The following is a 12,305-nucleotide window of genomic DNA, read 5'->3' as shown; positions in this document are numbered from 1 at the left end:
TTTTTAGTTTAGGTACACTCCCAAAGAGTGTATTTTACTAGTGCTTGGATCTTAATACTATCCCTTTCAATTTGAAAAGAATCGTTGAAATTGTTTTGCCCCTGTTGCAATGTCATTTGCTAAGTGTCAGCGGCTTTTAGACTCTTTAAGTCAGTAGTATCTAGCCAGTATAATACTTTAACCACTTAACTGACAATCAGAAATTGCTGGGTCCGCAGGAGAGTTCGGGAAGTCAGAAGAGATCCACTCTGCACATGTAAAGAATGGATTTTCTCTTAAAAATAACCATGGGGAGGTGCAGTCGCACCATGTCAGCTGAAGCTCAATTGTCTGCGTTTGCATCCCATGCGACCACGTGGTTAAGCAACAACTTATAGTGGCAAAGTGATTTAGAAAAATAAAGTCCAAAAGCTAGACATATTCTTTAAAAGTTTTATACATACTGTAGATTCTTTATTACATTCTGTATCGTCTGCAATTTTCACCTTTTCTGACATGGAGCTGCTATAATAATCTTTATATGATTGGAACTATGCTTCGATTGTACAATTTCACTTCCTCTGTAGATAGGTAATCCAAGTTTTATAAGAAAGACATTGAACTGTGGGGGTTTTTTTTTTTTTTTTAAATGTGAGTGCAAGGATTGCTGGTTTGTGGCTGCCATGACCTATTTCTGTCATGTATACAAATTACATTTGAGAATGCATATTTGCTAAAGTTTCAAAGCTCTGTACTGTGTTTCCTTATATGTATTAGTCTTGCTGGCTATCACCTTCTGGATGAAACAAAAGCCTGGTCCATTTATCTGGCTGTCTGCATTGGCCATTATTGTGTTTCGATCGGAGCTGTGTATATTGATGGGACTCATGCTGCTGCTAAGTCTACTGAAGAGAAACATTTCTGTTTTTGTGACGCTCTCACATGCAATCCCAGCTGGAATTGTATGGTTAGGTGAGTGAGTTTTTACCTTCTGATCATAGATTTATTAAAAAGTATATGTTTATAATACATATATTTCCATAATTCATCCTTTTAGCAAATTAGAATTGTAAAGGGAATATGTTATTCACATGTTCTGTAATTACAATTTAATAAACATTTAAAATGTGTATTTTTATACCTTTTTAGGATAGAGCAAAAAGCTAGCCCAAGCACTTCCACATTGTGTCTATCTGTTCTTCTAAAGCAACAAATATTTAAAGATTTATTATTTTAGAATACTTGCATATAATTTTTACCGGATGATTCAATTCTCAGTGATGTGTGTGAATTTGCACATTGCTGGCAATTACAGTAGAGCAAAGTTGCATTTCCAGTAAATGTAATCTATGGTGTTTGTTGCTGGAGAAAAGGTTTCAATGGCGGTAACTTTCAATCATCACACACTCTTCAATTGCCCCCTTAGAAAAAATATATATATATATATGTGTGTGTGTGTGTGTGTATATATATATATATATATATATATATATATATATATACATATATACATTTTTTTTTTTATGATTAACAAATTAGTTATTTCAGATTGCAAGATTACACTTTTTTGAAAAGTGCAATTGAAAACACTGTTAGTATGTGGTCACATCAAGATATGCCCAGTAATTAAAAGCCAGTCACCTTCTGACACCACTGGTCAGAGCTCCTGCTGGTCTCAGCTAATGCAAGGAATTTGGCTTGTCTGGGAACATCATACTATAACTGGGAGATCGCAGCCCCAGCCCGGTCAGCATAGGGTGGAATTTGGCCTGCCAACCACACTGTCTGGCCAGTAGAGTTTTGGGGCAATACTAAGATATATATACCCATGTTTGGCAGTGGCTGCCTTAGCATACTGGTGGTTGTAGCAGTAAAAGAGTCATTGGGGTGATTACATTTTTTATAAAGGAGCTCTAATTAATATGGACGCCCCATGTTGCAATACAATTGTTTTTGGGCGGCCATTAATTGTCGTGTCTAATTAGACCAGGTTTAGCTGCGTAAAATGGCTAAACCTATCTATAGTCCTGGTTAAGCAGTACAGGTTGAGTCTCCCATATCCAAAATGTTTGGGACCAGAGGTATTTTGGATATCGGAATATTCCGTATTTTGGAATATTTGCATAATATAATGAAATATCTTGGGAAAGGGACCCAAATCTAAGCACAGTATGCTTTTATGTTCTATATACACCTTATACACACAGCCTGCAGATAATTTTATACAATATTTTCAATAATTTTGTGGCTCAAACAGTTAGTCTACATACATGAAATTCTTTTATGTTTCATATACACCTTATTCACAAAGCCTGAAGGTAATTGTATACAATATTTTTTATAATTTGTGCTTTAAACGAGGTTAATGTACATTGAACCATCAAAAAGCAAAGGTTTCACTATCTGTCATACTAAAAAAAAAAAAAAAAAATCCGTATTTCGGAATATTTGGATATGGGAGACTCAACCTGTATTTCTTGCACATATCTGCTTGCCTCCTCAGGAGGTGTTGAGTAGAAATGCCAGTGCTGATGGCTGTTCACACCTGAACAGAGCAACAAATGAATTGATCCGTCTGGCGCCTGGCACTGACAGCTGCCGGCGCTAACGATTGAGTTGCCCCAATTATGTCCTTACAGCCAGGACCTGTAGCTTCAAATAGAAAGTATTTGTCAGTTAACACACTATAACATCATGTGAAAAATCACTTTTAATTAATACTTAGCCATTCCCTTCTCGACATCTTTATTGCACTCTTTGCTTATGTAATTAATTTGTTAACAAATAAAACCCATGTAGTACAACTAACGGCCTACTCCATTAACAGCTGCTATAAACGTGGCAGCAAGCCTGTCTGCTTTTATCCAAACAGCAATTTTCTTCTGACTGGTTAATTTTAGAAATCTGCTCTGATTGGCTAGTTGTATATAGACCTCACATCAGCTAAGTATGAATTTCATTGTATCAAAGAAGGTCATTGTAGCTCATGAAACATGGTTTTGATTTTGTAGGTGTGTATTGCAAAAAGTGACACACAAACATTTTTATGACCATGTCCTTTTTATCTAAGAATAATAAACAAATTTGAAAGTAAGATCAATACAATTTTATTATGTGGATTTTAACCTAGTTCATCATTTTCATATCTCGCTTGTTCCTCTGTTGCTTTAGGTTTAACCACGGCTGTAGATTCCTTTTTCTGGAAACGTTTTCTCTGGCCTGAGGGAGAGGTTTTGTGGTATAACACTATTTTAAATAAAAGTGCAAACTGGGGAGTATCCTTTTTTGAAAAATGTGTTGTTGCTTTATAACCTATACAAAACAAATTAACAACGCCTAGAGAGAAGTTTTCTTGTAGAAACTGTTGGAAAGAAGGATAGCAAATCATCTATTATTACGGTATTGGTCACTGATAAAAATTAGGTAATTACATAGAATGCTAAAACACATTTATCCATTTAATGAATAAGAAATAAAATGGAGTCTGGTACCTAAAGTAGATGCAAACATAGCTGCTAGAACTGCAATTCCTTTTGAAAATGGGGATGTTTTAGAGATCCCATGTATAGGATACCGGACAGTCCTTTCAAAAAGTTTCATATTATTCCAGGAGTAACATTAAAATCAAGGATTACCAAGGCCTCTGTAGCCAGATCCTACATGTACGGTTCAGGGGACTCCATATGGATATGAAGGAGAAGATATAGATGTGTTCTCATACATCTAGCCTCCTTGTGCGCGAAAAACAACCCATCTAGTCGCACCATGCTGTAGAGTGACTCTGTAGCACCATCTTTTCGTTTGACTTTTTACTTTCAAATGCGTCTTATTCGCACAGCGATGTGAATACTTGGCACAAGCAACTTTTGCTGATTAAAATATGTGCCCTATATTCTGTGTGTGACTGCGGGTGTATCTGCATGCAAAACGCTATGTTACAGTGTCAGCGGCTGAAACACTCTCTAACGTAGCATTTCGTATGCAGATATACCCACAGACGCACACATAACATAGACATGCTGCATATGATTTTAGCTGCTTGTGCTAAATATTCACATCGCTGTGCGAATAAGACACATTTGAAGGTAAAAAGTTGCACGAGATACAAGGAGCCCCCGCTTTATTTGTAGCGGACGGAGGATAGATGTATGTGGACACATCTGTACAGACAGTATTTACTAAGAAGTATGGGAATTATGCAAAAGGATAGAATTGGTATGTCAAGCCTCTTTAGACAGTATAGTATCTTCAGATCTATGGCATCAGCTGTTGTGACCCGTAGAGGCCTCTGGTTACATACCTGGGTGTTATGCACTCGCCTTGATGGAGGGCTGGACTTTGCTGCTAACACCCTGCAGGTTGCAGATCACTGGTTAAGTACTGAATGTGACTGATAATAATTAGACAGGACAGCAGTGGAGATTCACAAATAGAGAGCACAGGAGAATCCAAGAACAGTCCAGGTCAGTAAGAGGTAACAGAAATACAGGAGCAGAGCAGGCTCAACACAGTCTAGCACAACACTGATGGGTATATTTGGTTGATTTTTATAAATTTTGATAGATTCTAAATCGATGGTGTGTTATGGCTAAATCACCTGTTAACTAACGGTTAAAAAAACAAATCAAACATTCAGTTAGTAAATGTGTTATTTATCCCCAGATACACATCTATTTAGATCAATGTAAAATCGACCTTTAGTAAATATACCCAAGTGTGTTAAATTCCAGTCTTATAGACCCACAGTCTGCAGGAGATTGGATGTGGCCAGGAAGTTGGCAGAGATCGGGATAGTTCAGAAGGTTCAAGCATGACAGAAATAGAAGACTGAACAAAATTCATATTATGCGGCTCAAATGGCTGGAAAGCTGGTTTCAAATCTACAATGTCTCTGGTTTAAATGATGTGGAGCACATCAGCATTTTTTTATGGACCATGCTTCAAACACTGGGTAGCAAATGTTTAATTTGAAAATAGTTTGGCTATTCTCTCCCGTTCGAAGGAGTCTTTCTTTTAGGAGAAAGCAAAAACTGAACCCATGAAACTAAAGTCTCTGAATAGAAAGGAAACAATTTGCCACAGGAGCTAAGTATTTTCATCTCTCATTACATCAGCAATTAAGGACCTAAGAAGCCATAAATTAGGAAGATTGTAGAACAGACAGAATATTCCTTCCATCTCTAGACCAGACTCTGTCCCCAGGTGTATTTTTCTCACTAACACATTTAAAAAGAAAAGATCCACAGGTGGAACAAATTTTTTTTACTTGTGATTCTGTGAGGAGACCTGGAAAACATGCACTGTTTGAGAACCTGTACTCTAGTCTAGACCATCTCTAGACAATCCGTTTGAGCCTTAAAGACAAAATGTGAAAGGATGCAAACCACACAAGAACTTGTCAGAATCTGCTTCTTACGACACCGGTGATATTTCATAGAAAAAGTAAGAAATGGACATCAGATAGCATTATCAGTAACCAAAAGGAAATGTCTTTCTTTATTCCAATTTGACTCAGCAGAGTTAAACTAGCCATAGACTGCACCTTAATGCAGCCGGCACTGATGAGGGCAGGATAAAAGGAGTGCCTCCTTACTCTGCAAATGGTGGCAATGTCCATTCACTGCCTGAAGCCAGCTGAACAATAGTCGGGAGGATCGGACTAGTCTGATAACTAAACCAAACGATCCTGACCATTTTCAGCCATTGTCAGACTGTAAGCGATTATTGTTCAGGTCAATACACTAAACGAGCATAGTACAGAACAGTTGTTTTATTGGCTGATGTGAACAATTATAGTTCAGTGTATGGCCAACTTTAGAGAATTTGCAAGATGGTCTAGAAAGTCCGAGCAACTGCCCCAGTTACTTTAGATCAGAACGGTGAAAGTTTTTCTTTTATTTCAGACTCGTTGTGCCAGACAGCTTCACATGGCTTTGAGGATATAATTCTCTGGTTCCTTCAGCAAAGGAGATTTTCTCACATTAATTTATCTTCAAGATGTTTTCGTTTTGCAGTATAGCACAGGAAAATTCTCCGGTTCTAGATTATGGGACAAAACTTTCAATTCACTTATCTGCCTTTTGACCTGGCAACATCTCCACAAATTTTTACAAAGGTACTGGTAAGGTCTGTGGCAGAACTAAAAAAAAAAAAGACAAACAAACCAGGGGATGAAAATATATTTTGATGACATCCTAGAGATGGGAATATAGGAGCATGTAAATGCCTAGGCAGTGCAGGTGATAACCTTATTGCAGGATTGTGAACAGGACAAAGAATGCTTTCCTCTAACAACAAATAACATTTATGGGTGAGAACTTAAATACAGTAAGTAACAAGGTAGCTCTGCCAGAGGAAAAATGACTCAAAATACAGACCTACCAACCCACATGTCTTCAGGTGGAACAACTAACCCGGTGGTTCCTCAGCTGGATATTATGACAACAAACCAGAATGCCAATGTACCAAGTCTATTCTCTCAACACGCAGCTTCAGTGATTGAGAGTGAACGTATTGACAATTCCCTGGAGGTTTCAACTAGTCTATGCCCTTCTTCCATTTCCTCTCCTCTCGTGCAGGTTTATTGCTTCAGGGTCCATTTTCACCCAAATGTACAGCAAATATGTTTAAAGACATGGAAATCAAACAGGTATGCTTAGATAAAAAGGAGTATCAGTAAGTTATTAACACACTTATACTATTGAAGAATTGGATGCAACTGAATGTACTGTTCCTAGTGGCAATTATTTTGGCAGACTTGTTGGAGAGTTATATGTATTATGATGCAAATCGGTTTTAAATATCTTGAAGGCTAAAGTGGTCATAAAAGCCAATCCAGCTTTGGTGACAAAAGTTGCATCTACATTTCATTTCAAACAGGAGGTTTTGTTACCATCTTTGCACTCACAGCCAGTCGATGGGGGAAAAAAAAAAACTACTAGAGATTGCAGTTATGGAATACTTATCCAGGATAGAAGACTTTTAGTTACAGTGCATCCGGAAAGTATTCCACATTTTGTTATCTTACAGCCTTATTCCCAAATGGAATAAATTAATTTTTGTCCTCAAAATTCTACACACAATACCCCATAATGACAATGTGTAAAAAATTTTTTGATATTTTTGCAAATTTAATTAAAAATAAAAAACCTAAGAAATCACATGTACATAAGTATTCACAGCCTTTGCCATGAAGTTCAAAATTGAGCTCAGGTACATCCTGTTTCCACTGATCATCCTTGAGATGTTCCTACAGCTTAATTGGAGTCTACCGGTGGTAAATTCAGTTGTTTGACACGATTTTGAAAGGCATACACCTGTCTATATAAGGTCCCACGCTTGTTAGTGATTCCATCACATCCAAATCAAAGCATTTTAAGAAGGATTACAGTAATCATACAAGACGTGGACATAATGTGTAAGAAATATTAAGAGCTTATTCAACTCAAGCAGTGGCAACCTTTTGGGTAATGAGGACTCAGGACTTGGTGACAGAACCTTGCCAGAAAGCAGGCTGAACAGCTACTTATACCTTCTCCATTCATTTGCATGTAAATATATTCACCTTTACTGAATGTCCATTTTTTATCTACAGCTACTTAAACAAATGTTTAATTGTTCAGCATATGTGGCTTAGTTTTCCTTCTCATCTCTTCTTTCATTATTGATTTGGTACATCCCATTGCAATGGATGCTGTGTATTATTGAGGTTGAAAACAACAAATTATATTTGCCAATAAATCATTTTGTTCTAAATACTCAATGTCAGCCTAGTTTTCCCACCTCATGTTATTTCAGATGTTACAGAGATGACTTGGGAAATTACTCTGAGACACAGGGGAAGAGGAGGAGCTTCATTATATACGCCATTGCGGGGGAAGGGATGAGCGTTTTTATCCTCTAGTAGTATCTTTACCTAAATTAAACCATAGGGGTTGCCATGGAGTTTGTAAAAGAAAAGTAATTATCGATAACTATAATTGCTGTATTCTGTTATTAATAATTATTTTGTTATCTAATATACAGCGGGTAAAATAAGTATTGAACACATCAACATTTTTCTGAATAAATATATTTGTAATGGGGATTTTGTAATTACATTTTCACGGAATGTCTGCAACAACCCATGCAATCCACACATGCAAAGAAATCAAACCATAGATGTCCATAAATTAAGTTGTGTAATAATGTGAAATGACACAGAGAAAAAGTATTGAACACATGAAGAAAGGGAGGTGCAAAAAGGCATGAAAAGCCAAGACACCAGCTGAAATCTATCAGTAATTAGAAAGCAATCCTGCCCATTGTCAGTGCAAATTATAATAAGATGATTCAGTCCCAGCCTATAAAAAAGTGTCTCATTACCAAGGTGTCACACAAGAAACCTCTCATGATGGGTAAAAGCAAAGGGCTGTCTCAAGACCTTCACTACCTTATTGTTGCAAAATATACTGATTGCATTGGTTACAGAAGGATTTCTAAACTTCTGAATGTTCCAGTGAGCACTGTTGGGGCCATAATCCGGAAGTGGAAAGAACATCATTTCACCATAAACCGGCCACAATCAGGTGCTCCTTGCAAGATTTCTGACAGAGGAGTGAAAATAATTATCAGAAGAGTTGTCAAAGAGCCAAGGGCCACTTGTGGAGAGCTTCAGAAAGACCTGGAATTAGCAGGTACAATGGTTTCAAAGAAAACAATAAGTAATGCACTGAACCGCCATGGCCTGTATGCACGCTCACCTCACAAGACTCCATTGCTGAAGAAAAAGCATGTTGTAGCTTGTTTAAAGTTTGATGCACAACATTTGGACAAGCCTGTGAAATACTGGGAGAATTAGTCTGGTCAGATGAGACCAAAATGTAACTCTTTTGGATGCCATAATACACCCCATGTATGGAGGAGAAATGGCACTGCACATCACCCCAAAAACACCATACCAACAGTGAAGTTTGGAGGTGGGAACATCATGGTGTGGGGCTGTTTTCCAGCACACGGTACTGGCATACTTCATGTTATTGAAAGAAGGATGAATGGAAAAATTTACAAATACATTCTTGATAAAAATCGTCTGCCTTCTACTAGGATGCTGAAGACGAGTGCTCTTTTCTTCAATGGTTATGATTAAGTCACATAGCACAAGGCATGTGAGGTGTGACCGTTATAGAGCACTCTGAAAATGGCATCAGCTCTTGAGTGCACGCTCATGGACATATATTTTTTTTAGAGAGAATATATATATATATATATATATATATATATATATATATATATAAAATATATAGTAGTTCAAATTTTAATACATTATTAGTCGGTGTTTGGTCTAATTTATATTATTTTGATATTCCTGTACAAATGTTGTTTTTCCTTTGAAACAATTCTATCCTGTTCCAAATTTTAAGTGGTTCATTGTATACCAATTATCAAACAAATTTATACTGATGTAAGCAATGAAACCATATGTAAAAATGTTTTCTATATCGGTAGTAACACTTTAGGTGTAGTGATCGTTTACCCTCCAAATCACAACACTAGATATATTTCTCCTATTTATATTCAGGTGATGGTGAATGCTGCAATAATCTTGTAGAATTTGAATGTATGTGGTGGTGTGTTTATTATTATTATTCATCTCATCATTCCTAGAAATAACAAAGCATTTGTTACCAAAGTAACTTATTTTTATTCTATGTTTAATGATTGCTGCTTTGTTGAGACATCCTTTTCCTTAATGCATTTCTAAGACATCACCATTTCTGTGGTATTTTTATTCAGTGTTGCCTCGAGCATTGGCATTTAGCCTTTTCTTTCTGCCCTTTGGCCTTTTTGACAGGAGGATGTGTCTCTTGATTACACCAGCTGTGGGTTTCATATTTTTGTACTCTTTCCTTCCTCATAAAGAGTTACGGTTTATCATTTACACATTTCCTCTTTTAAACATAGTGGCTTCTAAAGGATGTGCCTATATGTAAGTATCACTCATCTGCTAAAAGTCTTAGTAAAACACACTCTGAATGTGTTACAGATGAATTATGTATGCATGTGCTATTTCATCTTTGTATTAAACAAAGTATATTAATTCTATACTTTGAATAAAATGTTGTATAATCCATTGTTTAGTGTATAGTGTGATTTGTGTTTCTACTGTTGCAGACTTCATAACTATCAGAAATCTTGGATGTTCAAATGTGGCACTTTCTGTGTGATAGCCCATCTACTGGCAAATGCGGGCTACTCTGTAGCTTCTTTGTATGCCTCCCATTTCAATTACCCTGGTGGGGCTGCTTTGGATGCTTTGCATAAATTGGTGGACCCTTCTAGAGGTTAGCTGCTTTTTCCTCAAACTAAGATGTTCCCCCTTTTGTATTTTTTTATGCTGTTTTTTAGTGAAATATATGCAAATGTCTTTACTTCTTTTTCAGATGTGTCTATTCACATAGATGTGGCAGCTGCTCAAACTGGAGTCTCACGATTTTTACAATTAAACTCGCATTGGAAGTAAGTTCTTTAATTTTTCTGGAGAGTATTTATATAGTTTGGGCGCCATTAAACATTTATGCTTTGCATTGCCCCCCACCCATTCAGCTGTATAGAATATCAGGATCCAGAGGAAGGAGTACTGAGAGGGAAAGTCTGTGTGTATGCAATCATCCTATTGTTGTGTAAACTGGGAAACATTAATACTGAATGCATTGTCCCTCCTATAAATTAGCTAATTAGAAAATATTTGAGGTGTTTTTTAAAGGAACTGCAACCTCAAGTCCTTCTATTTCTAATATGTGAAATTAAATATTTTATTTTTTTTTCATAGTATACAGTTGACTATTTAGGGAGCGATGTATCAAAGCTTGGAGAGAGATAATGTACCAACCCATCAGCTTCTGTTATATTACAAGCTATGTTTGCAACAGGAGCTGATTGGTTGGTATTTTATATCTCTTCACATTATTTCTCTTCAAGGCTTAAAACATCTCCCCCTTGGTATGTTAAATCAACAAATGTAGTTAAACTGAATGTATGATGGCCTCAAGTTGCAACTGCATACAGCTTTCCCAATATACACATTGGACCTGATTCAGCTCATGACGGTGTTGCGAGTATTCTCAGTTCTCCGATTATCAGAAAACCGTGCATGTGCAGGACCTGTTCTGTGCATGTGCTAAACGGGACCGGATGGTCAGTGTTTGGGGGACAGAGTGGGGGTGTGCCTGGCCAGCATTCCCAAAAACGGGGGCGCGTCGCCCCCATTTTCCGGGAGTGCTGAGGCCATAGTCTGCGTCTGTGGACGCAGGTTTCCTGGCCTCACAGCTTACTCAGACTGGCTGGTACTAGCACATGCTGCACGCGGATCGCAATTGCGGTCAGGAGGCATCTGCTTCCTCTAGACGCCTCCTGCAGTATTTTAATATTTGCTGGACGGTATTGCACAGCCGCTTCCTTGCAGATGTGCAATACCGTCCAGACCTGAATCAGGCCCAATGTAATTTTATGCAGCTTGTACACTTTGTGCATCAATATGGTTTAGCTACCATCCAAAATACTTTTCTTGGAGTATACACAAAGAGAAGAGAAAAGGTTACTGCATCAGTTCTTCTAATTAATACATCGATTAAACCTGTGTGATCCTATTTAACAATATGTCCAAATAATAATGTAATATTAATGCTGGGGGTGCCACTGCCTAACAACTGTAAATACACTGAAAAATAATAGAACAAAAAGAGGTTGTTTTAATCATAAGGCGCACAATTTTAATTAAACCTTAACCTTTATTACTTATGACATGAAAACCGTACCTGTTTATTTAAATATGAAATAAATAATAAGAGTTGTTTTAATTAAAATTGTGCGCCTTATGATTAAGACAACCTCTTTTTGTTCTATTACCTTTCTTGTAGTAGCCTTAAGATCAGACCTTTTGAAATAAGTCCATGCTCCATTTACAACATTGTGAAAAATGCCTGACATGTTATGTTACATGCTTCCAACAACCGAACTGTTTTAGGGACTATGGGCCTGATTCAGACCCACTCGCGAGCGACTGTCCGCTCGCAAGTGGGTCGATGGTCTGCGCATGCTCACGACGGAGGGAGCTCCGTCGTGCGCATGCGCGAGACGCGACGAGCGAAGGACTTTCCTTCATTCGTTGTGTCTGATCAAAGGGGACGTGCTGTCAATGTTGATTGACAGCACGCCCCCTTTGGTGGGCGTGCCGGGGGCGTGCCTCCCAGACGGGGGCGTTCCCAAGGGAACGCCTACCGTCAGAAGCCGGCCCCACTGACATCACTAGTGATGTCAGTGGGAGTGATTTTGGCTCTGATAGAGCC

General features: G+C 37.7%; 1 protein-coding gene across 2 annotated transcripts in view; it reads left to right on the top strand.

The window, feature by feature from the left end:
* ALG12 (ALG12 alpha-1,6-mannosyltransferase) overlaps positions 1–12,305 on the top strand; it is a 33,333-nt gene that overhangs the window by 13,005 nt on the left and 8,023 nt on the right. Inside the window, exons 4-8 of one of the 2 annotated variants that reach the window (XM_088457601.1) lie at positions 757–951; positions 3,151–3,254; positions 9,723–9,946; positions 10,132–10,301; positions 10,401–10,476. In XM_088457601.1, coding sequence (XP_088313727.1) covers positions 757–951; positions 3,151–3,254; positions 9,723–9,946; positions 10,132–10,301; positions 10,401–10,476 — 769 coding nt within the window. The remainder of the gene's footprint in view (positions 1–756; positions 952–3,150; positions 3,255–9,722; positions 9,947–10,131; positions 10,302–10,400; positions 10,477–12,305) is intronic. The other variant, XM_088457602.1, reaches the window with a different exon arrangement.

This window comes from Taudactylus pleione, unplaced genomic scaffold (genome assembly GCF_031769625.1).
Source record: "Taudactylus pleione unplaced genomic scaffold, aTauple2 ptg000041l, whole genome shotgun sequence".
NCBI classification, from domain to species: domain Eukaryota; kingdom Metazoa; phylum Chordata; class Amphibia; order Anura; family Myobatrachidae; genus Taudactylus; species Taudactylus pleione.
This window is presented reverse-complemented; position numbering and strand designations above follow the sequence as displayed.